Genomic DNA, 23,580 nt, shown 5'->3' with positions numbered 1-23,580 from the left:
CCAGACGCAGCAAAGCAGCCCCAGAACATAACAGAGCCTCCTCCATGTTTCACAGTAGGGACAGTGTTCTTTTCTTGATATGCTTCATTTTTCCATCTGTGAACATTTTGTCTCATCTGTCCATAGAACATTCTCCCAGAAGCTTTGTGGCTTGTCAACATGTAGTTTGACAAATTCCAGTCTGGCTTTTTTATGATTTTTTTCAACAATAGTGTTCTCCTTGGTCGTCTCCCATGAAGTCCACTTTGGATCAAACAACGACGGATGGTGCGATCTGACACTGATGTTCCTTGAGCTTGAAGTTCACCTTTAATCTCTTTAGAAGTTATCCTGGGCTCTTTTGTTACTATTCGTATTATCAGTCTCTTTGATTTGTCATCAATTTTCCTCCTGCGGCCACGTCCAGGGAGGTTGGCTACAGTCCCATGGATCTTAAATTTCTGAATAATATGTGCAACTGCAGTCACAGGAACATCAAGCTGCTTGGATATGGTCTTATAACCTTTACCTTTAACATGCTTGTCTATAATTTTCTTTCTAATCTCCTGAAACAACTCTTTCCTTTGCTTCCTCCGGTCCATATTGAGTGTGATACACACCATATCACCAAACAGCACAGTGAGTATCTGTAGCCCTATATACAAGCCCACTGACTGATTACAAGATTGTAGACACCTGTGATGCTAATTAGTGGACACAACTTCATTTAACATGTTCCTTTTGTCACATTATTTTCAGGGGTACCATCATTTCTGTCCAGGCCTATTTCATGAGTTTAATTTTTTTTTAAAATTCTGTAGAAGCCGGGTTGAAAAGCAATGACTAACTTTCATTTGTTCATTTCCATAGAGTTTTCATTTATTATTACTTTTGTCAGATTCAAGTTATTCCTGTGACCATTGTGGGTTTTTCTTTCAGTATACGAGGGGTACCAACAATTTTGACCACATGTGTATTACTTCAACCTTGTTCAAGTTAAAAAATGCCTGTAATAATGTTATTGATGTGTCTTATTATGCGCACAGGACCCTCAGTGCAGGTGGTGTCTGACTGGGATGCCAAGGGTCACCAGTAACCAACTCCAAGGCCCCACTTTTCAACTACATACAACTATGACATTATCCTCAATCACAAATGTGTATACCAATGAACTGCGTAGATTGTTACATTAATAAGATGCCGCCTTTGTCTGTAAATAGTGATTCAAGTATATTGTGCCAAGTACTGTTGATATAAGAGGATGGTGGCCCACGCCTGCACAGGGGCCCACCGGAGGATCCATTGTGGGCCAGTCCAAGCCTCAGTGCAGGACTCCAGCCTGTTAGAGAGCTGCCCTCAGTGCAGTGTCTGTGAGCAGCCCATGTAACCCCACAGTGCAGACATATCAGCAGTGGGCTGCCCACACTGGGGTCACTCCTGGGAGATCGTGCCGATATTAGAGCAGCTCTCACCCACCGTATCCACCGGCGCTTCAGCTCTGCCCTCTACTGCTCACTGCACTAAAATGACGCAGGCTCCGCCCCTTGCCGTGACGTCATCGCCAGCAGCCGCTTCAGAGCTGCACGACCTATGGCGGACGCTGAGAGGAAGTGACGTTCCCGGATGTGTTACCCCTGCCGTTCGCCAGTCTGTGCGGGGGCTCGGCTGCACGCAGGTCCGGGGGTCGCAGGTGAAGCGGAGGCTGCTGGTCCTCGGCGGTATGGGGGACGCGGCCGGTGACTGCAGACATGTCGGCGGGGCCATGAACGGGGTACGCTGCGGTCTGGGCGCTGCAGGCTGCTGATGGCCGGCTAGGACAGCGCCCCCTGAGCTGGCCGGCGCCCGGGTGTGATGTGCTGATTACTGCAGGCAGTAGGATTTTAGATGCCTCTTTTAACTATTTGCTGCCGGTCTAAATTATAAGAATTGTTTTTTTACAATGAAGAAAAGGAGAAAATTTGGTCCAAAAGCTGTTCCTCCACCAGAAGTGAGTGAGACGGAGGCGGCCACTGCCATGGCCTGTGTCCCAGCCGCTGCCATGGCCTGTGTCCCGGCTGACCCCACTAATGGTGCCGTTGATCCGCAGCCCCCCGGTCAGAGGAAGCTCCTGAGCTCCCATCACTACAACCAGAACCTCCTGAGATACCTGAATGATGACCGCCAGCGACAGGGCTCCTTCTGTGACCTGCTGGTGGTGGTGGAAGGACAGGAGTTCCCGGTGCACAGGGTGGTGGTGGCGGTGGGCAGCAGTTACTTCCACGCCTGCCTGAGCAGGACCCCCAGCACCGAGGTGCTCACCTTAGAGCACATCACCAGTGCGGTTTTCCAACATTTGCTTAACTTTTTGTACACGTCGGAGTTTTCGGTTCTGGAGAAGGAGATCAGCGCGGTGCTGGAGGCAGCAAAGTTTCTGGATATCATTGATGCCGTCACCTTGTTGGCTCCGGAGGACGAGCGTTTGTCTCTGGTCACACCAGACAATAAGCTGGAGAACAACCATAAGTGTCCCCTGTGCCAACGCTACTTCTGTTATAAGAAAACACTGGAGAATCACATGGACCGAGCCCACCCGTTTACTAAAACTGACGATGTGAAGGATCCAGACCCCTCCACCAGGAAGTCCACCCGTCAGAGAAAATGTCCAGCCAAGTTTGAAGATCAAGAGAATGGAGAAAGTGACTGTTCTTCAAGTAGTGACTCTTACAGGAGCAGTCAGGATGCATCTGATTTGGAGGATTCTAGCAGCGAGGGGAACGACGAGGGCAATGGTGCGGAGGAAGAGGACCAGTCTGTGCCAGGAGTGAATGGGGAGGGGGTATCGGAAGTCAGTCATGGACCAAGTGAGGACCTGGACAGACCTGAAGAAAGGAACGACAGTCCTGGTTCTCTTGGAAACTTTCCTGATGGACTGGCCCCTATTGTGTTAGAGAAAAGCAGCAAAAAGAATTTAAAGTGTCCAAAGTGTGAGAAAGTGTTTGATCGAGTAGGTATGTAGTGTTCATTGCATGTTCGGAGGGGTGAGGATTGCTGAAGAGCATGGTGGTCTTCAGACTTGTCATTTACTCCCCAGGGAAATATGAAAGTCATACACGTGTCCACACGGGAGAAAAGCCCTTTGAGTGCGACATCTGTAACATGAGGTACTCTACCAAATCCAACCTGACCGTCCACCGGAAGAGGCACAGCGGTGACACTGAGCTGCCCAGGAAGGACCACAAGTGTCCATTTTGTAGCAAGCTTCATGCAAGTAGGAAGACTCTCGTTAAACATGTCAAGAGGTGAGCACTGTCTGGTTAGCTTGTGATGTTCATTTCATGAGCTAATTGTTTCCTATGGGATGTTAAAGCAAAACAGTAAAGGCTTGTTCACATAGAAGTTTTTATATGTTGTAAAAATGTGATGCAGAGCAACACAGATCTCCTTCTTAAAGTGGTTGTCCAGTCCTAAACTACAAGTTTGCAGTCACCCTGTCACTGCAGACTCGTCAATCCTCACTTTGCACGTACTCTGAGGATTCTCCAGTGCCGGAAGAGGGGACGTGACCACAAGTACACGATTTGCATACAAGCAATCACGTGCTGACTAGTTTGTATCTTGCCAGGAGTATACGTATCGCATATAGGTCATGTTCCCAGCCTCGACATCGGCGAATCCTCAGACTGTGCAATGCCTGCGACATGAGGATTCATGAGTCTGCAGTCACACACAGACATTCTGCTGAAACTAATTACAATTGTCCATAGAACTTCTTGAGCACCAACTGTCATGTCCTAACTCAGTAATGGGAAAATCTGTACTCAGTGAAGACATGTTTTTACATTGAGATAGGAGATGGCAGATGCTGCTAAGATTTTGTATAGACGTGAGGTGATAGGAGGGAGGGGCTCTAGCTCCGTCTCACCTCCCCAATACATAGAATCCTATCTATCCTATGGCCTAAGACATCAATTTAAAAGGTTTTTTTTCACTGATTGCCAGAACTGAGGACCCATGTTTTCCAATAGTCGTACAGTAGCCAGGGGGTCATTAGATGACGTGCTGGTCACATATGATCTGTGGCATGGACAGAGGGCTGAGCTGTGTATGCGACTATATTCGACACCATGGATTTTGAATGGAGTGACGGGCGCATGTGTGATTGCCAGTCATGTCACACAAATGGATAAACTGTAAATAGTTGCGATTTATAAGCCCCAACAGAAATTTTTGGTTGTTAGGCGGAGTGCCCACGATGCAGATTTAATGCGTTTCCACGGCGGCATTTCTGGCGCGGAAACGCATTAAAATCGCTTAAGAGGTCTGGAATGTTTCCCAATGATAATCCGCACGTGCTGTGCACATGCTGCAGAATTTTCCGCTGCAGATTATCATTGCGGAAAAATCCGCAGCACAACCAATTTGGGTGCGATTTTGCGGCTAAATCGCACCCATTGACTTGCATTGAACTGCATAATATCCGCATGTATACATGCGGATGTTATGCGGTTCAATGCGCGGATGGTACCTGGGTCTGGAGAAGAGGAGACTCTCCTCCAACCCGGGTACCGTCGTACCTGCAAGTAAAAAGAGAATAATAAAGTAAAAAATAAAAATTATTCATACACACCTCTCCGGTGGCCCCCGGTCTCCTCCCGGCCGCATCCTCTCTCCTCGGCATCCCGCGGTGTACTGGCAGGACCTGTGGTGACGTCATGCTGATTGTCACGCGACCATCATCTGACCGCTGATGTCAGCGGTCACGTGACCATCAGCTGCCTAAATGACATCACCGCAGGTCCTGCCAGTACACAGCGGGACGCCGAGGAGAGAGGACGTGGCCGTGAGGAGACCGGGGGCCGCCGGAGAGGTGAATATAAGGTTTTTTTTTTATTTCTTTTTACTTCTTTTTTTTTTTTCTTTTTAGATGCAGCATTTGATAGTAGAAATTTCCTCTAAGTTGGTCACACAATATGAATCCATGCCAGCTGCATGGATTTATATTGTGTGGCCAACTTGTCAAGCCCTTTTCCAAGTGATGCTCAAAATCTCTTGGAAAAACGCTTGAAAAAAACCGCATGCATAAATGCATGTAAAATGCATGCGTTTTTTCTGCCAAGGAGATGCAGAAATGCTCAGGAAATTTCTGCTTCAAATCTGCATTGTGGGCTCATAGCCTTAATGGTATTTGGCTGTATAGAGCCTACATTTCAGAAGGTGAAGATCCCAACCAGGGCTGTGGAGTCGGTAAGCCAAACCTCTGACTCCTCAATTTCCCTGACTCGGACTCCACAGCACTGGTCACTATTGAGCGTGTACATAAAGTGCAGCACAGATTCATCTCAGCTAAAAGCCGAGATCCTTAGATCAGGAACAGAGCAGACATTTATAGGACACTTCATAACTTTTAAAAAATTCTTATGAAAACATTTACAGCACATCCTGCATTGTACTACTGAACCAATTTATTATATATTTTAGGAGTCAGTCTGCCAATTTTTATTCCAACTCCACCAAAATGGACACGGACTCCACAGCCCTGATCCCAACAGTCGCCACCCAAGATCACTGCTAATAGATTTTCCTTTCGGTCTTGCACATCTGTCCTGCAGCGAGCAGCTCCTTCTCTAACAGAGAATTAGCTCTGTTGCTTTTCCTGAGTTATGTGCAGGATCACACTTATGTGTATGTGAATGCTACACGTTATTAAGAGTAGGGTTCTCCTTGTTTGTAACTTTATCCTTTCAGTACAGTAAGGCATCATGCACACAGGCGTATTTGGTGTCCATACAGTGTGGGTCACAGATACTGTCACTGCGTGTTAATGGGGTGGTGCTTCTCAAATACAGTAGTAAATCCATGCGGTGTCATCGGTGTCAAATTGCCCGGTGCTCCATCACATGACACATAGTCGAGCTCTCCCCTGGAAGCGCTGAGTTTAGGGCTTCAAGAGGAAAATTAGATTTTTTTTTTAAACAGAAGCCCAGTGGGATGTGGTTGAGCTTTGTACAACATGGATCATAATGTATACACTTGTACATGATGCCTGATCCGTGGGTCCATGCTTAATTAAAGGGATATTCTCGTAGTCATAGATGCCTTCTTTTTGGATAGCTCTTGAAAAACAAGCAGTTTTGTAATTTGCTTTTCATAAAAATGTTCCCATGTTCTTTTGGTATAAACATTAGAGTTGAGCGAGTATGTTCTGTTCCGAGTACGCTCGGCCGAGCTCCGAGTATTTATAGCTGCTCGGTGATATGGTTGAATCGCTCCCGTGTGCATGATTTGCAACTGTTTGACAGCTTTATTACATGTGAGGAATGTGTAAGAAATGGACATTCCTCACATGTAATAAAGCTGTCAAACAGTCACAAATCAAGCACACGGGAGCGATTCAACCATATCACCGAGCAGCTGTAAATACTCGAAGTTCGGCCCGAGCATACTCGGCGAAAGGGTTAATAGAACATACTCGCTCAACACTAATAAACATTCTTCTTTTGTTTGCAGCTTGTTGCCCAGGAGACCAACCATCATTATTGTCTAGCTTGTAAACGTTGCACTGAAGCTAGCCGGGGTTAGGAAATAACAGCGTGCTCCAGCCATCCCATGTACCTTCAAACCAGTGTTTACAAGTATAATAGCAAAGAGCTTGTAAGCACTGAGCGTGTCCAGCCACTACAGCAGTGGTGGTCAGTCACCATAATAGGGGGGGTTAATTTTATTGACAGTGTGACCCAAGATGGCTCTTACATCCTTGCCTTCCATATTAAAAGTGATTGATAGTAGAATTGTGAAACAAAAAAAAAAAAGTTGCCCTCGGCAACCAATGGGCACTGCTGCCATTTCAGTACAAAGGATAAATGAATCTTGGATACAAGGTGTTATTGGTGATGAGGCCACTTTGTCTATGAGGCTGGTGTAATACATAAGGCCAATTATATCTTGTAGATTCCACGCTGAAAATGCACATGAGTTCCTCACCATCAAGAGGACAAAGAGCGACGGATGGAAATGCGATGTGAGTAACGAGATCCTGCGTGCATAGTAAGAGCGGAGAAACATTTAAAGAGATTTTCTGTATTTTCATGACTATGAAAATTGTACATTCACACTGAAGGCATCAAAACTATGAATGAACACATGTGGAATTATATACTTAACAAAAAAGTGTGAAACAACTGAAAATATGTCTTATATTCTAGGTTCTTCAAAGTAGCCACCTTTCGCTTTGATGACTGTTTTGCACACTCTTGGCATTCTCTTGATGAGCTTCAAGAGGTAGTCACCGGAAATGGTCTTCCAACATTCTGTCGTATGGAGTCGGGAAGGAATTTTTTTCCCCAATGTGGAGCTTAGTGTTTGCCACATGGGGTTTTTTGCCTTCCTCTGGATCAACATGTTAGGCTATGGGTTGAACTAGATGGACTTAGTCTTCCTTCAACCTTAAAAACTATGTAAACAATCTTGAAGGAGTTCCCAGAGATGCTTAGCATCTCTGCGGTCCAGCTCACCCCAAACCATCTCGATTGGGTTCGGGTCTGGTGACTGTGGAGGCCAGGTCATCTGGCGTAGCACCCCATCACTCTCCTTCTTGGTCAAATAGCCCTTACACAGCCTAGAGGTGTGTTTGGGGTCATTGTCCTGTTGAAAAATAAATGATGGTCCGACTAAACGCAAACCGGATGGAATAGCATACTGCTGCAAGATGCTGTGGTAGCCATGCTGGTTCAGTATGCCTTCAATTTTGAATAAATCCCAAACAGTGTCACCAGCAAAGCACCCCCACACCATCACACCTCCTCCTCCATGCTTCACGGTGGGAACCAGGCATGTACAGTCCATCCGTTCACCTTTTCTGCGTCGTACAAAGACACGGTGGTTGGAACCAAAGATCTGAAATTTGGACTCATCAGACCAAAGCACAGATTTCCACTGGTCTAATGTCCATTCCTTGTGTTCTTTAGCCCAAACAAGTCTCTTCTGCTTGTTGCCTGTCCTTAGCAGTGGTTTCCTAGCAGCTATTTTGCCATGAAGGCCTGCTGCACAAAGTCTCCTCTTAACAGTTGTTGAAGAGATGTGTCTGCTGCTAGAACTCTGTGTGGCATTAACCTGGTCTCTAATCTGAGCTGCTGTTAACCTGCGATTTCTGAGGCTGGTGACTCGGATAAACTTATCCTCAGAAGCAGAGGTGACTCTTGGTCTTCCTTTCCTGGGGTGGTTCTCATGTGAGCCAGTTTCTTTGTAACTCTTGATGGTTTTTGCAACTGCACTTGGGGACACTTTCAAAGTTTGCCCAATTTTTCAGACTGACTGATCTTCATTTCTTAAAGTAATGATGGCCACTCATTTTTCTTTACTTAGCTGCTTTTTTCTTGCCATAATACAAATTCTAACAGTCTATTCAGTAGGACTATCAGCTGTGTATCCACCCGACTTCTGCACAACACAACTGATGGTCCCAACCCCATTTATAAGGCAAGAAATCCCACTTATTAAACTTGAAAGGGCACACCTGTGAAGTGAAGACCATTTCCGGTGACTACCTCTTGAAGCTCATCAAGAGAATGCCAAGAGTGTGCAAAGCAGTCATCAAAGCTTTGAAGAACCTAGAATATAAGACATATTTTCAGTTGTTTCACACTTTTTTGTTAAGTATATAATTCCACATGTGTTCATAGATTTGATGCCTTCAGTGTGAGGCTGGAGTCAGGCGATGCTGCGGGACCCGGTGGGCGTTGAGATGCTGCGGCCCCATCCTCCAGAACCCGGCGGTGACATGCTGCGGGCGGTGACTGTGACATGATGCAGGCCCGTCCTACAGAAGCTGGCGGTGAGCGCTGTTAAAGTCCCCTGTCCCGAATGCCCGCCGGAGCATGCAGAGATCGAGACGGGTCCGCATTTTGTCACCGCCACCGCTGGGGCCTGCAGCATTGCCTCGCTACAGCTGCAGCAGTCGGCCCCAATCCGACACCGCCCCCCCCTTCCCCCAGGTAAAACTGTAAATTCACATTATAAGATACACCCCCCTTTTCCTCATGAGGAGCATGCCCAGGCATTGTAGGGAGGTCATACAGGCACGTGGAGGCCACACACAATACTGATCCTCATTTTGACTTGTTTTAAGGACATTACATCAAAGTTGGATCAGCCTGTAGTGTGTTTTTCCACTTTAATTTTGGGCGTGGCTCCAAATCCAGGCCTCCATTGGTTAATAAATTTTATTTCCATTGATGATTTTTGTGTGATTTTGTTGTCAGCACATTCAACTTTGTACAGAACAAAGTATTCAATGAGAATATTTCATTCATTCAGATCTAGGATGTGTTATTTGAGTGTTCCCTTTATTTTTTTGAGCAGTGTATTAAGGATAAAAACTTTGGGAGGAGGAATGTAGAGACAGAGACCCTGATCTCAGTGATTTCATTCACTTGGCTGCTTGCTGTTATTTTGATAATATCCTGCTAATCAGTAATTTTTATCACTAGAGGACTGATAAACCTACTGCCATGTTGTCCTCCGTATTCATTAGCTCTGTATAACCCTATCCCAAACAGTTTTCTACAGAAAGCTGCCAATCAGTGATGTTGAGGCAGTGGAGGTTATACAGAGCTCAGCATTTACAGAACAGATGGATCTGCAGGAGAGAAAACAGTGATTTTATCAAAACTACAGCAAGCAGCTGCTCTAAAAAAACCTTTGATTCTCAGATTCCCTTTAATTTTTCCCTCAATGGACCTGTGAGGGCTTGCTTTTTACACGCCCTGTATTTACGTTTTTACCGTTGCATTTATAGGGTCCATAAAATAGGGTCCATAAAAATTTTCTGATTGCTTTGTATTACATTTATGTTTTGGAGACATTTGGTGAGGGAAAAAAATACAAAATGGGAATCAATATTCTACTATTCGAACAAATGTGAACTCATCAACACCAAATATGGTATTTTTTTATTTGTAAAAAAGTGGGGTGATTTAAGTATTTTATATATTGTTTTTTTTTTTACACTTTTTATTAGTCTACTTGGAGGTGTTGAATGTGTGATCTCTTGAGTATGCAGTTTGCTGCAATATTTCCGTTGTGCAATGTGTTGTAAAATTACTGATCTGCTATGAAGCCAAGCCACATGCTGGGCTGTGTAGGAATACAGAATAATTCAGAAGGCATCGGCTTACCATGGTGCAGGGATCACTACATACAGAGAGCTCATAACAGACACACTGAGAAGATTTGACAGGTTTTACCTCCATTGATGTTTCTTCTAGCCTCCTTCATGTGCTGTCCTGTAATGTACATCATTAATTGCTTCATAGATCAGTGTGTGCAGCATGAACAACAGCACACATCTCCCCTGTGTTCACATGCTGCACAGTCCACCCTTCACGCACACACAATGTCTCACTGCTTGGAAGCAGGAAGTTTCACATAGTGGAGAGCAGGACTTCAGTCATATTTTTTTGTAATCCCTTCACGACATGTCTGGCACATGACGTGTCTTTCCCTTTTGGCGCGGGCTCCAGCAATGAGCCCACATCTTTCCGGGGACATGACAGCTGATCTGATGGAATCGCAATCCACCCGATGCTGTTAACATGTTAAATGCCACAGTCAACATGGCAGCGGCGGAAGGACATCACTAGTTTCGCCCGTGTTACATGACTGCGGGTCGCAGATGGGTTGGCATGACAACCTGGGGTCTGCAGGAGACCCCTGCCTTTGTCATTGCCAAGATGCTATGAATGTCGCCCAGCGGTCGACGCTCAAAGCAAGTGAGCATTTCTGCTACACACAGGCGATCTGAATCTCCCGATCTATTAATATATAAAAAGAATTAATCCGATCGGTAAGCGGCATAATGAGAAAAATAATCAAAACTCCAGAATTAAGTTTTTTGGGTTGTTGCAACATTGCAATAAAATGCAACAACGGGCGATCAAAACATCGTATGTACCCTAAAATGGTATCAATAAAAATGTCAGCTCTGCACGCAAAAAATAAGCCCCAGATAAAATGGAGACATTATGGGTCTCAGCAAATGGCGACTTTTTTTTTTTGTTTGTTTGTTTTTAACAAACTTTGGATTTTTTTTTCTTCACTTAAATAAAAAAGAACCTATACATGTTTGGTATCTGTGAACTCGTAATGACCTGGAGAATCATAATAGCTGGTCAGTTTTAGCATTTAGTGAACATGGCAAAAAAAAAACAAACTCTGGAATTGCACTTTTTTTGCAATTTCACCACACTTGGAATTTTTTCCCGTTTTCCAGTACATGGCATGGTAAAACCAATGGTGGTGTTCAAAAGTACGCAAAATGGCCATATTGACCGAAATATAAAGTTATGGCTCTGGGAAGAAGGGGAGCAAAAAACAAAAGCGCAAAAACTGAAAATGGCCCAGGGATGAAGGGGGTTAAAGAGCCAGAGTTTTGTATCAACTAAATGAGTTCGGGAACTTCCATCACCTATTGGGCAAGATATTTGTACCACATTTTTGATGCATTTATTTTTTTTATTTGCAGCCACATGCAAGTCATAAAACCCTTTATTGGTGCAATAGAAAATCATGTCAAAAATGCTTAATAAATGTGACACGACATGTATGCCAGAATTGTGATGCGTTATAGAAGGCAGTCTGCCAGCAGATTTTTGCTATGTACCGTAATCTAACAGCAGCACGATGTAGGGACAGATATGTTGATTCCAGGGATGTATCACTTAGTTTACTGGCTGCAGCAGTTGTGATAGTCGCAGTTTTATCTGCTGCATATCTAGCAGAGCTCTGAATGCTGAGCCCTCTGTAACCCTGCCCACACCGCTGATTGGCAGCTTTCTGTGTACATTGTATAGTGACAGAGCTGCTAATCAGTGGTGGGAGTGATGTTGGACCAGGAGGCACAAGATATCTAGTCATGTAGTGATAATCTCCTGCTGATAAAACACTGATTTTGTTAAAACTTCGACACACAGCCCAGTAAATGACACATCACTGTAATCAGGGTCTCTTCCCATACATCATAGTGCTCTCAGATTACTGAATAAATCTGCCCCAGTATGCTAGCAATGTGATTATAAGTAATAAAATGATATGCGTATCAGATTTGAAATTTTATAGGTTACATTTGTATCGGAGGAACAGATGTGAAACCTGGTGCACACACAGGATTTCCTTCACAAGTGTCTGATCCTTTGAACGTTGCGCCTCTCCAGTGTTGGGTTTCCCTTACCTGCAGATTGCTCACATTCCTGTCTTTCTGTTTGTAGATCTGCAATAAATCTTTCACGCGGCGGCCCCACTTACAGGAGCACATGATTCTCCACTCACAGGACAAGCCCTTCAAATGCACTTACTGTGATGAACAGTTTAAATCGCGCTTCAAAAGGTTAAAGCATCAAGAAAAAAATCACCTGGGTAAGATCTGTGTATATTGTACACTGATATGGAGTGTTTCATAACTGGAAACCCAAAACTGCTGGTCTCTATGGGAAGGAACAGCCAGAAAAGCTCCCTATGTACTCCTCTATCACCAGGCTGATCTGTGCCGGTCAACCTGGCATGTTACAGCAAGGGAAAGTCATGGCACTATTGCAGCCTGTCGTGACGTCTTCCCCAATAGATGACACTTCAGTGTGTACACAGAGAGTGGAGGGCCACAAAGCTGGGACAGTACCAAACTGCAAGGTGTGGTCATAAGTTTTTTATCCCCCCCCTTCTGTTGTGGTATAGAAACACCAGAGGGTAAGTGACTTGGTAACTGATCCCATAGTTTTATGCTGGATCGTTCTCATTCGTCCAGCACATCAGTTGTTGCGCTCGTTTGGTTTACAGTTAAATCAGAAAATTATACTTTGCGGATACAGGTATGGACGATAGACCTTTACACAACTCTGCATTAATTGTGTCTAGATCAGGCTTAAAAATTAAAAACAAACCAAAAAAAAACTAGCTGATAAATGGAAACCAACCTAATCTTTGACTTTGTTCACACTAGCATAGTGGAATCTGTAACTGCAGACAAAACATGAAGAAAAAAAAACGTACATGGATATCATCCGGCTTCCATATTTAAAGAAATAAATAAAACGTACATTTCAACATACATGTGACTAATATCATTTTTCACCTATATGCAACTCCGTTAAAGAGATTGTCCGTCCTTAGGGTACAAGTGACTCTGTGACTGCAGATTTGTGAATCCTCACAGTGCATGCTGTGAGGATTCGCTAGGAGCGGGTGGTCATGTGACCACATGTATGCGATTTACATACTTCCACCACATTCCGACTAGACGCATCCTTGCTCGCTTAGTACATGTGCATTGAGCAAAGCCACTCCTGCCCATGTATTCTGCATGTATGCAAATCACAAACTTGCAGGCATGTGCCCGGAGAATCATCACGGCATGCAATGCATGCGCTGCGAAGATTCACAAGTCTGCAGTAATATTGAGTGAATGCAGACTTGTACCCCAAGGCCGGACAACACCTTTAATGTGCTAATATCGTTTTTTTGTACATTTATTGTATTCAGTTGATGTTACAACAAATATAGCTTACTAAGTTCAGGAAAGGTGAAGGATGCACACATCAGTAGTGGGGTACCGTAGGACCCATTGCGGTTTCCATCATACTGACGAGAAGAATAGGAATGCATGCAGTGCTATAATATGTCATATCTACCAAGACTGGAGACATGGGCTTCAGATGGAGCTTGTAGTGGTAGTGTAGGCAGAGCCATAGTTGTGCAGACTCAGAAATGTCATCTTGGCACTCCACACAGTCTAAACGTGTGAAGAGTTTGCACTTCTTTCTCTCATTGGCATCCTGGAAAATGTTACATGTTCATCAGTCGCTGTATGGTGGCTGGAGCTTCTCAGCTGTCTACTTGCTGCTTTCTACAAGCAGCAAATATACATACCAGCCCAGGAAAACCAGCTCAATAAATGCCATGTGCACATATTCATGGCTTGTCTTTGCCATTTAGGACCCTTCCCCTGTAATATTTGTGGCCGTCAGTTTAATGACTCCGGAAATTTGAAGCGTCACATTGAGTATACACACGGAGGGAAGAGGAAGTGGACATGCTTTATCTGTGGAAAATCGGTAAGAGAAAGGTAAGGAGTGTAACAAGCGGGAAGTGGAGATCAGCAGACAGTGTATTATTATATGTAGTAGAATGTGATAAGTCACAGGGTTAGACATTTTGTTATGAGATCCCTTGTGCTGAGAAATGTAAACCACTATGCTTCCACGCCTCTCCTTCCCCTGCAGCGGATCTTCATTTTTGCGCTTTTCTTATTTTTTTTCCAAGACTACTACATTTTTTATTTTTCTACATTAGGGCCTGTCTTAGCTTTTTGAGTGCGAAAACCTTACAAGTGCGATAAAATAACACACAAACGTATTGATTGTTTTTTTTGTTTTTTTTTTGTAGTTTTGTTGTTCTGACGTCCTTCATGTAAAAACTGACCTGGCAGTGCTGCTCTTCAGTTCGGAACAACTTCAGTGATGTTTTGTAATTATTATTATTTGGTGAAAAAAGATTTCAGACATGTTGTATAAAATAAAAGCCATTGTGTCACCATTTTCCGAAACTCCCAAACTTTTTAATTTTTCCGTCAGTGGAGCTGTGGAGCACACTGACTTATTTATTGATACCATTTTGGGATCAAAAATGTTTTAATTGCTTGTTTTAGGGGAGGTGCAGTGACCAAAGTAAGCTAATTCTGGAGTTTTCTTTTTGGTGTTTACCATAGGGGTTAAATAATTTTATATTTTAAAGAGACTTTTCAGAGTTTCACAGGATCACCAACAGGGCAGCCAAGTGGGCTTTCAGCATGCCCCCTCCTGCCGTGGCATCTTATCGGCACCAGGTGCATTGTAGGGGTTGTGATGGGCTCCTGGAATGGTGATTCTTTGGAGACTGCACACTTTAAATGCCGCTGTCAGAGATTTACAGCGACATAAAGGGATTATAGAGCAGCTATCATCGCTCCAATTGCTGATGTTAAGGGTAGATGCCGCCTGTATAGCAAAACTCGTATTTACCCAGCGAGTTGCAGGCTCAGTTCCTGAGCCAGCTCCAAACTCCTGCACCCTGTTTCTGCATGGAACGGGAAGTTTTTAAAGACCGTGAAGAAAGAAAAGAAATGTTGAAGCATTCCAGAGTGTGGCATACATGAGGCCCGTTGTAAGTTTCTAACACGCTTACTGAGGTGTAAACATAGTATCTGCAGATTTTGAGGATTATCTGTTAGTTTTTATAGGTCTTATATCATATCATATCCTGCACATCATTACCTTTATGGGGAAAAACATTTTTTTAAAACTTCCAAAAGGTTTCCAATCAAGTCAGGAAATGTGTATAAATGTACAATAGTGGACAGGAACTGAGGTTTTATATTTTTTTTACTTTTTGTAGGACAACATTAAAGGAGCATCTAAGAATTCACAGTGGGGAAAAGCCACATCTTTGCAGTATTTGTGGGCAGAATTTCCGACATGGTAGTTCCTACAGGTAACGGAATTGGCCGATGTGTAGCAAATTCAAAATGGTTAAGAGTGTCACTGTTGGACCTGTAAGGCCATGTTCACTCGTTTAGGATCTGCTGATACTGTGCAGTTATACTTTATACCCAGCACATGCTCCAGTCTGTGGTGTAGTAGTGAAGGAGCTTCAGGTTTAGTGTGCACATGTTCACCATGGCACTGCATTCGGCATGGAGAAGCTGCAGATTGGCCTTATTGGATTCATCTTTACTAAAATCCAACACGTGTGAGCATAGCCTGACCATCGTGTGTTTAAGATATCTGTTTTAAATTGAAGCCAGCCTAAAAAAACATGTCCCTGTCTCATAGACTCCATCTTCGTGTCCATCATGATGATAAACGCTATGAGTGTGATGAATGTGGGAAGACATTCATACGCCATGATCACCTCACCAAACACAAAAAGATACATTCTGGTAAGGTGATGTTAACCATATATTTAAAATAACCTGTATGTTCGATATATATCTTCAGGGTGTTTTTATAGCCTTTAGACAAATATAGTATGGAGGCTTCTTGGTACTGACTTTACTTTTTTTTACATCAGTAAGATTGTTCTAAAATCTTGGAGAACTGACCACAGATCTTTAATGGCTATAGGCTTGCTGAAAGCCTTCTGTCTCTTCATGTAATCTCAGACAGTCTTGATGATGTTGACATCAGGACTATGTGGAGGCCATATCATCACTTCCAGGACTCCTTGTTCTTCTTTCCTCTGAAGACAGTTCTTGTGAAATTGGTTGTATGTTTTGGGTTGTTGTCCTGCTGCGGAATATATTTGCAGTCAATCGGAAGCTTCCTTTATGGTATTGCATGATGGATAAGTATCTGCCTGTATTCTTCAAGAATGGAAGACACCAAGAAGTGGGCAATGTTGAGGACCGCAGACATTTAGCCAAGGAAACTTGGTGCAGCAGATGTAAAACACATGCTTACTTCTCTTCAAAACCGGTAGATGTCCAGCAGGGCCATGAAGAGACAGAGGGATTTGCGCAGACCTACATCCATCAAGATCTGTGGTTAGTTCTCCAAGATGTTTGGAACAACCTCCTTGCGGAGTCCCATCAAAAACTGTGTGCAAGTACAGTGTACCTAGAGGAATTGATGCTGTTTTGAAGACAAAAGGAGGTTACATGAAACGTTTTAGGCCTTAGCGTGTTGATTTGTTACGGAGATGCTTCCACCATGTGGTGGATGAACATGTGGCACACTATGATATATATATATATATATAATGTGGGCCAAAAAAAGTGGGCTTGATTCCTAATTGTTTATACTGTATGGAACGCTGTGGGCCACACTCCCCAGCCTGCGGGGGTTGTTGGGTTTTAAGGCGAACAATGCCGTGCCAACTACTCACCAGTGTAGTGAAAAGTGGCTCCTGCTAAACTGAGAATTAACGCACCCATAGAAGTGCTGTACCGGAATATACGCCGTGATGTAGGTGCTACCAAGCAGGGAGAAGGGAGCGGTCTCATCCAAACTCGCATATATATTTAATATTATAATCTATAGACATTACATTTTGTAATACCAAAAAAGGAAAAGTTGTGGAATGATGTTAATCACAGGACAGACATATTAATGATATGCAAGTTGTGAGGAAATAGAAACCTTTTTAAAATGGCAAAAGGATATCCGGCACTCTGTAAGTGGACTGAAATCTTCAAGTTTATTTCCGGAACATAAATGTATACAGGACAGCTTAGTCAGCAAAACCAAATTGTTTTGACTTGGTGGATTCAGTAATGATTAAGAACCCTCTGGGTCAAAACGCATTCGTTTTGCTTACTGGGCTGCTCCGTCTACTTTTATGTTCTGGAAATAAACTTGAAGATTTTAGTCCACTTATGGAGTGCTGGATATCCTTTCACCATTTATGTCTGACAAGACCATGTGCCCGTGCATCTGTATGAGGATTATACAGCAAGACTGGTGAGCTGGAATCCCCGTTCTCTGCAAAATTTCAAAACCTCTCAATTTATTCATTATTAAATGAGTGCCACATGCAGAAATCCCCGCTCTTGCTCTCCTTGTCTGCTATCAGTGAGGTTAATAATGATTGATTGAGGTATGTTCTGCTACACTGAATGCACTTGGGCAAATCATCAAGATCCGCTGCTGGCAGCTCCCTTTGTAATTGCTGACCAATGATGTCTTCCATTAATCACATCTGAGACAAGTTCGGCGAAGCTGCAACGTCGGCAAGATGCCGCCTGTCGAAGTCTTGTTGAAAAACTGCTCCTACGACATTTTGGTGGAATGGCTGTACTGCTGGTTCCACAATTGATCCATTCTGTATTGCAAGTAGAATTGGACATCACATACCAAGCCTAAGGTGTCATTTTTCTACACTGTTAAAGGGAACCTGTGATGTGAAAAAAATGCTGTTAACCCTGGCACTGACTGACAGCATCTCAGCATGAGGGCCGGCTATCAGTTAGTGCCGGGGGTGGTTACAGCCACCAGTCTCTACACACAGGGCGGTGACTGAACCCGCGCCGGAGCCACCCCTGTGACTGAAACCCGAACGCTACCGGAAGAAATAAAGTTAATTTCCTCCTGGCAGCGGGGGTCTAAGTGCTGGCGTCGGGCAGGTTCAGAATGCTATAAACCTGCAGATTAACCCCATAACTGCAGGTTAATAGTGTTTTTGCTTGTGACAGCTTGCCTTTAATACAGCCATTTTGATCTCATTGATAGTATGCAAGGCGAGTCAGTGCAGTATTTCTGCAGGAGATCATACTCAATACTGGATGAATTCAGAGGATTTGAAAATGTTTCCGTTTTTTATCATTTGCATATCATTAACATGTCTGTCATTTCTGTGATTTTCTATGAATATATGACTACTAGTGATGAGCGAGTATGTTCTGTTAACCCTTTCGCCGAGTATGCTCGGGCGAGCACCAAGTAGTTACAGCTGCTCGGTGATATGTGTGAATCACTCCCGTGTGCATGATTTGCAACTGTTTGACAGCTTTATTACATGTGAGGAATGTGTAAGAAATGGACATTCCTCACATGTATTAAAGCTGTCAAACAGTCGCAAATCATGCACACTAAATAAGGAAGGAGTCACTGACTGTGGTGGCCCCTCCCCGGGCCGTGGCGAGGGAGCGATTTAAACATAACACTGAGCAGCTGTAACTACTCTGTGCTCGCCCGAGCATACTCTGCGAAAAGGTTAACAGAACATACTCGCTCATCACTAATAACTACATATAAACACACAGACTGTTTTTTCCCTTATGCTAATTGCAGAAAAGGTCTACCTATGTGGTACTACAATAGTATAAATGTGTTATTTATTGTCCTGTTCTAAAATAGCTCCTATTATTGAATGCAGATCTGTGCATTATATATACCGTATATACACATATTAGGAGTAAGGATGTAAATTTATATGAAAGATGAGAATTTGTTTTATCTTTTTGAAGGCGAGAAAGCCCATCAGTGTGAAGAATGTGGGAAATGTTTTGGCCGTCGAGACCATTTGACTGTACATTATAAAAGTGTTCACCTGGGAGAGAAGGTTTGGCAGAAGTAAGTCTGGTCTCACCCTGTGCCTCCTGCAGTCAGTGTGACTGCAGCTGTGTAATGTGTGTCTACACTTACATTGTGTTTGCTCTCACTGTTCTATGTGTGTTTATAACTTGGGTTTCCATTAAACTTCCAGTTACACTTAAAAATATTAAGGCCCCGATTCATCAAATCAATTTAGCTAAAATTCTTTCCTAATTTACTTTGAAAAGTTGGAAAATTTTGGCGCCACTCCGAATTTTGGCGGAGCTGTGGCAGTACGCTGCATTTTAGACACTCCAGATTCCTTAGGCCACGTTCACATGTTCAGTATTTTACATCAGTATTTTACATCAGTATTTGTAAGCCAAAATCTGGAGTGGAACAATCAGAGGTGAAGTATAATAGAAACCACCACTTCTGTATTGATCACCCACTCCTGGTTTTGGCTTACAAATACTGATGTAAAATACTGACCAAATACTGAACGTCGCACGTGGCCCAACTCTTTGGCCCCGCCATGACACACCGAGCATTGGCACTCTGCCCCTCATCAAGACCATTGAGAAAATCACCGTTTTTGATCACTTGGGACCTAAGAGTCTGGTATAAGTAAAAATAATAAATGAACTATCACAGTTTCTTAAAATTCTAAACTTTGCAGCTAAACACCTGCCCCGTGATTTTCTGACAGTTTAAAACCTTAATAGTGTTTTTACCTTTAGTACCAGAATTAAAGGGGCATCACTAGCGACTGACAATTCAGTCTTACAAAGTGGGGGCTTATTAGTAAGATATTGTGATGTCTGTGCCCTTACCCTCTACTCCTGTTTCGCCCATCGGCAGACGAGTGGCTATTCATAGCCCTGTTTTATTGCTGGGATTTGTGGCTCTGCCCAGTCCAGGAGCTATGAGGTTACATTTGTTAGGTTGTGTTTCTTCCTGCTGTCAGTACTGGGCAGGGTTGGTCATTATTGAAACCCCTGAGAATCAGTTCCCTCTGCCAGTCAGTAGCTCTGTGGGAGCTTTGGTGATGGACAGTTTGGTTATCACTTGGCTTCCTAGAACCACATATCAAGCCCTAACTGACTGGGAAATGTATTTTGGGAGCTTTATGCACACTGGCACATTGTATGAGTAGTGTGCCAGTCTTTACCCCTGTGAAGCTGCCACCAGATTCATTACCCAGGTACAAGCACTAATTGGGGTCTCTGCTGTTGGCTTAACACAAAGCCAAAGCAAGGTCTGGCCACATTTATAGACCTATTTGTGTATTGGGATAAAAAGTGCCCAGGCTTCATACCCTTGTGTAAACCATAAAGAAATTCTCCAACATGACAGGGGCGACCCTTATTCAGAGCTATCAGAATAGCTGTGTCCTGTCGCATCATGCAGTATTAGCGGCATCTCTGATATGGCAGCCTGGTCCCCGCTCGCTGGAGCTCTTGTCCACATGTCACTTTTCTCCCCTCTGCAGGTACAAGGCCACGTTTCATCAATGTGAAGTATGCAAAAAAGTCTTCAAAGGAAAATCAAGTCTGGAAATGCACTTCAGGACACATTCTGGTAAGTAAAAACATATTTTAATGCATCATGTAATTAAATGTGATATGAAACCAGACAGTAACGAAGGTCGTAATTGTGTAGTTTAACCCCTTCCTGATGTGTGATGTACATATACATCACAGGTCTGGAGCTCGGCTTGCTCTGTACCCTGCTGGTCCCTGCTTTCGCTACTGAAGACCCCCTTCCGTCTCTGCAATTTCGGCGAGAACTGAATAAGAGCCGAACTTGAATGGCCACTGCACAGTATACGGAGCGGGGCTGCTCTGGCTTCATACAGTTTCCATCCGGCCTCTGAGCTTATAACAAATGGGTCCATTGTAGTCTGAAAATGAAAAAAAAAAAAAAAACCACCTATCAGACTCAAGCAGCTCCTCTGGATTGTTGCCTTTCTGGATCACTGGTCTCCTCATTTTCGGTAAGGCTGGAAGAGAGGCCAAAGGCTATGGCGGTGACTTTCTGTCCGAGCCAAAAGGATCTCTAGATTGATAGAGGAACAGCAGGGTTTAGTAAGTGAGTAGGGGATGCTTTTTTATGTTTTTAAACAATTAGGATGAGCATGGGGTCATTTTTACTGTAGTTGATGATTTATATTGTTATAAAGTCACTATAGTGAGACTAAGTACCGCATTCAATATTGCCTATTTTTTTTGGTTCAGATTTTGTAAAATGCAGAATGAAGATTTTCGCTTTGAGAATGACTTTTTCTTTGCTCCACAGGGGAAAAGCCATACAAATGTCAGATTTGCAACCAATCATTTCGCATTAAAAAGACACTGACCAAACACTTAGTCATACACTCGGACGCTCGTCCCTTCAACTGCCAGCACTGCAATGCAACCTTCAAAAGGAAGGATAAGCTGAAGTATCACATTGACCATGTTCATGGCTCCAAGGCAGAGGAGGAGGAAGGTGCTGGAAGAGAGGAGACCAAGACCTACCCCGCTGCTCCTCAGAGCTCAGATGCTGACATTTGTGTCCCAATCACACTGGTACCAGTGGACATGGGTGAAAATGAGGCCGAGCTGGAGACCCATGCTGGTTCTTCTGCGCTGTCTCAGCCAACTGACTACCAGCGGCCTCCTGAATTGGCTTTCTTGGAAAAATACACGCTTAATCCACAGCCTGCAACTCTTTTACACCCTGTAAGACCAGAGCAAATCATGGAAACCAGAGAACACTCATATTTGGGGACGTTGTTTGGGCTGGACCCTCAGCCAACTGTGCAAGCTGTGTCTGGCTCTGAGCAGCACTGATACTGGGGAGACACCCCACATTCATTACTCAGAAAGCAGCAGCTGCACTCCAGGGGTTAAAGGCAGGCACCACCCTTGGGATACACCTATAGCTCCATTTTGTTTCTAGGTTTATTCAAGTAGTTCTTAAGCTGCTGTATTTTCTGTACAATATGTGAAAGTTTGTGGTTGGGATTCAGATTGTGCTGCGGCAAGTTTCTTTAGTATCTAAAAGGCTACTGGATAGCGCAGTCACAAGTAGTAAGGCTGGGGTCACACCAGCCATTGGGATCAGAATAACAGAATTCATGCCAGGGACAGATCCATTATGACGGACCCAATGGATGCCAGACGGACCATACTGACTGTTAATTGGGTCAGTCCAGTTTCCGTCAGGGTGGCTTATCATTTTACCAACACACTTCCTTCTGGTAAAATGATTGATTCTGTGTCGGAGCATATGTGATCCTGCTCGAACTGTTCCCAATACCCCAAATAATTTAGAGTATGATGATTAAATCCACACCCTGATGCCAAAGATTAAGGGTACATTCACACACAGCATTTTAATTTCTGCACCAAAAACCAAAGTGTTGGCAGGAAAAACACTGCGTAAAATATGCGTATGCAGCATTTTTACTTGTGATATTTTCCCATTCATTAGAAAAACTCTGAAAGAATTTGACATACTGCAGATTAAAAAAACAAACATTCTTCATGCAAGGAAAAAAAACAAGCGTGCGCATGAGATTTTATTTAAATCTTTTCTGGTACGGTAAGTGCAGCATTTTTGCCGCAGGAAAAAATAAAGCTGTGTGTGACCATACCCTAATTGTAAACTAGATTGTAGTTTTAGACGTAATAAGTGATACACTGATTTATTAATGTTATAAACCTTAAAAAAAGGATTATTGAATTCAATAGACTTTACCAGGTTGCAGCTTCCTAATGAAGGCTGAACGCTACTCTTCACCATATGTGCTGAAGGATCTCAAGTGCTCTGTATTGGCCCATGGGAACGGGGCAAAAGAAAGCATTGGCCTGGAATAATCTGGTGATTTACTTCTCAAGCCTCCTGGCATCTATCTCATCTGTGTAATATATGTGGCTGGCTGAGCCCATGTTTATACCTGAAGCTTTAAGGACCTTTTACATGGGGCGATTATTACGTAAAAGTTCTCAATCATTTACCAGTGTAAACCGTGATTGATCAGATCTTTAAAGGGTAACTGCACTTTCAAGTACATTTTTAGAATAAGCTATCATGTGTGTACATGAGGAATAATACTGTATCTGGCCATTGTAAGACTTGTATCCTGTGTTTTTTGTTTTTGTTTTTTTTTTATATTGGTTTTGCCCTCTGCATGCTTTATTTTTATATTAACAATTGACTACGAGCTACACAACACACAGAGAGGGATTTCTGCTCTTTATTCCTTAGTTGGCATATAGACAGATGCAGCAGTAACATGGAAGAAATTATAGAGTAGGACTGAGCAGAGAAGATGTGAATCCAGCTCTGGGATGGGCTAAAAGACTTGTTTGAAAGCTCAGCACAATATTTCTGTGTCTCTCTTTGCTTGTTTTCGCTCAGCTCCTCACTTTCCACCCTCCTTCCCTCTGCATAGAGCAGGAATGTCAAAGTCAAATACACAGAGGGCCAATGTTAAAAGCTTTGACAAAGTCGTGGACCAACATTGATATTTATTAAAAAAAAAAATCTATGATAGAGGAAGTTTTTCCTTATCAAAGATAAC

The 23,580-nt window shown here is 43.4% G+C and overlaps 1 protein-coding gene across 1 annotated transcript; it reads left to right on the top strand.

The window, feature by feature from the left end:
- Positions 1 to 1,530: 1,530 nt before the first annotated feature.
- ZBTB41 (zinc finger and BTB domain containing 41) lies at positions 1,531 to 23,129 on the top strand. Its single transcript, XM_073642864.1, has 10 exons — positions 1,531 to 2,966; positions 3,050 to 3,257; positions 6,907 to 6,976; positions 12,219 to 12,366; positions 13,939 to 14,068; positions 15,376 to 15,471; positions 15,813 to 15,919; positions 18,944 to 19,049; positions 20,503 to 20,591; positions 21,309 to 23,129. Exons 1-10 carry the CDS (start codon positions 1,919 to 1,921, stop codon positions 21,842 to 21,844), a joined length of 2,538 nt encoding a protein of 845 aa, XP_073498965.1. The 5' UTR covers positions 1,531 to 1,918; the 3' UTR covers positions 21,845 to 23,129.
- Positions 23,130 to 23,580: the final 451 nt, after the last annotated feature.

This window comes from Phyllobates terribilis, unplaced genomic scaffold (genome assembly GCF_046119375.1).
Source record: "Phyllobates terribilis strain yellow unplaced genomic scaffold, ASM4611937v1 Scaffold_8__6_contigs__length_399053987, whole genome shotgun sequence".
Classification (NCBI taxonomy): domain Eukaryota; kingdom Metazoa; phylum Chordata; class Amphibia; order Anura; family Dendrobatidae; genus Phyllobates; species Phyllobates terribilis.
The sequence above is the reverse complement of the archived record's forward strand: the minus strand, read 5'-3'. Positions and strand labels throughout refer to the sequence as shown.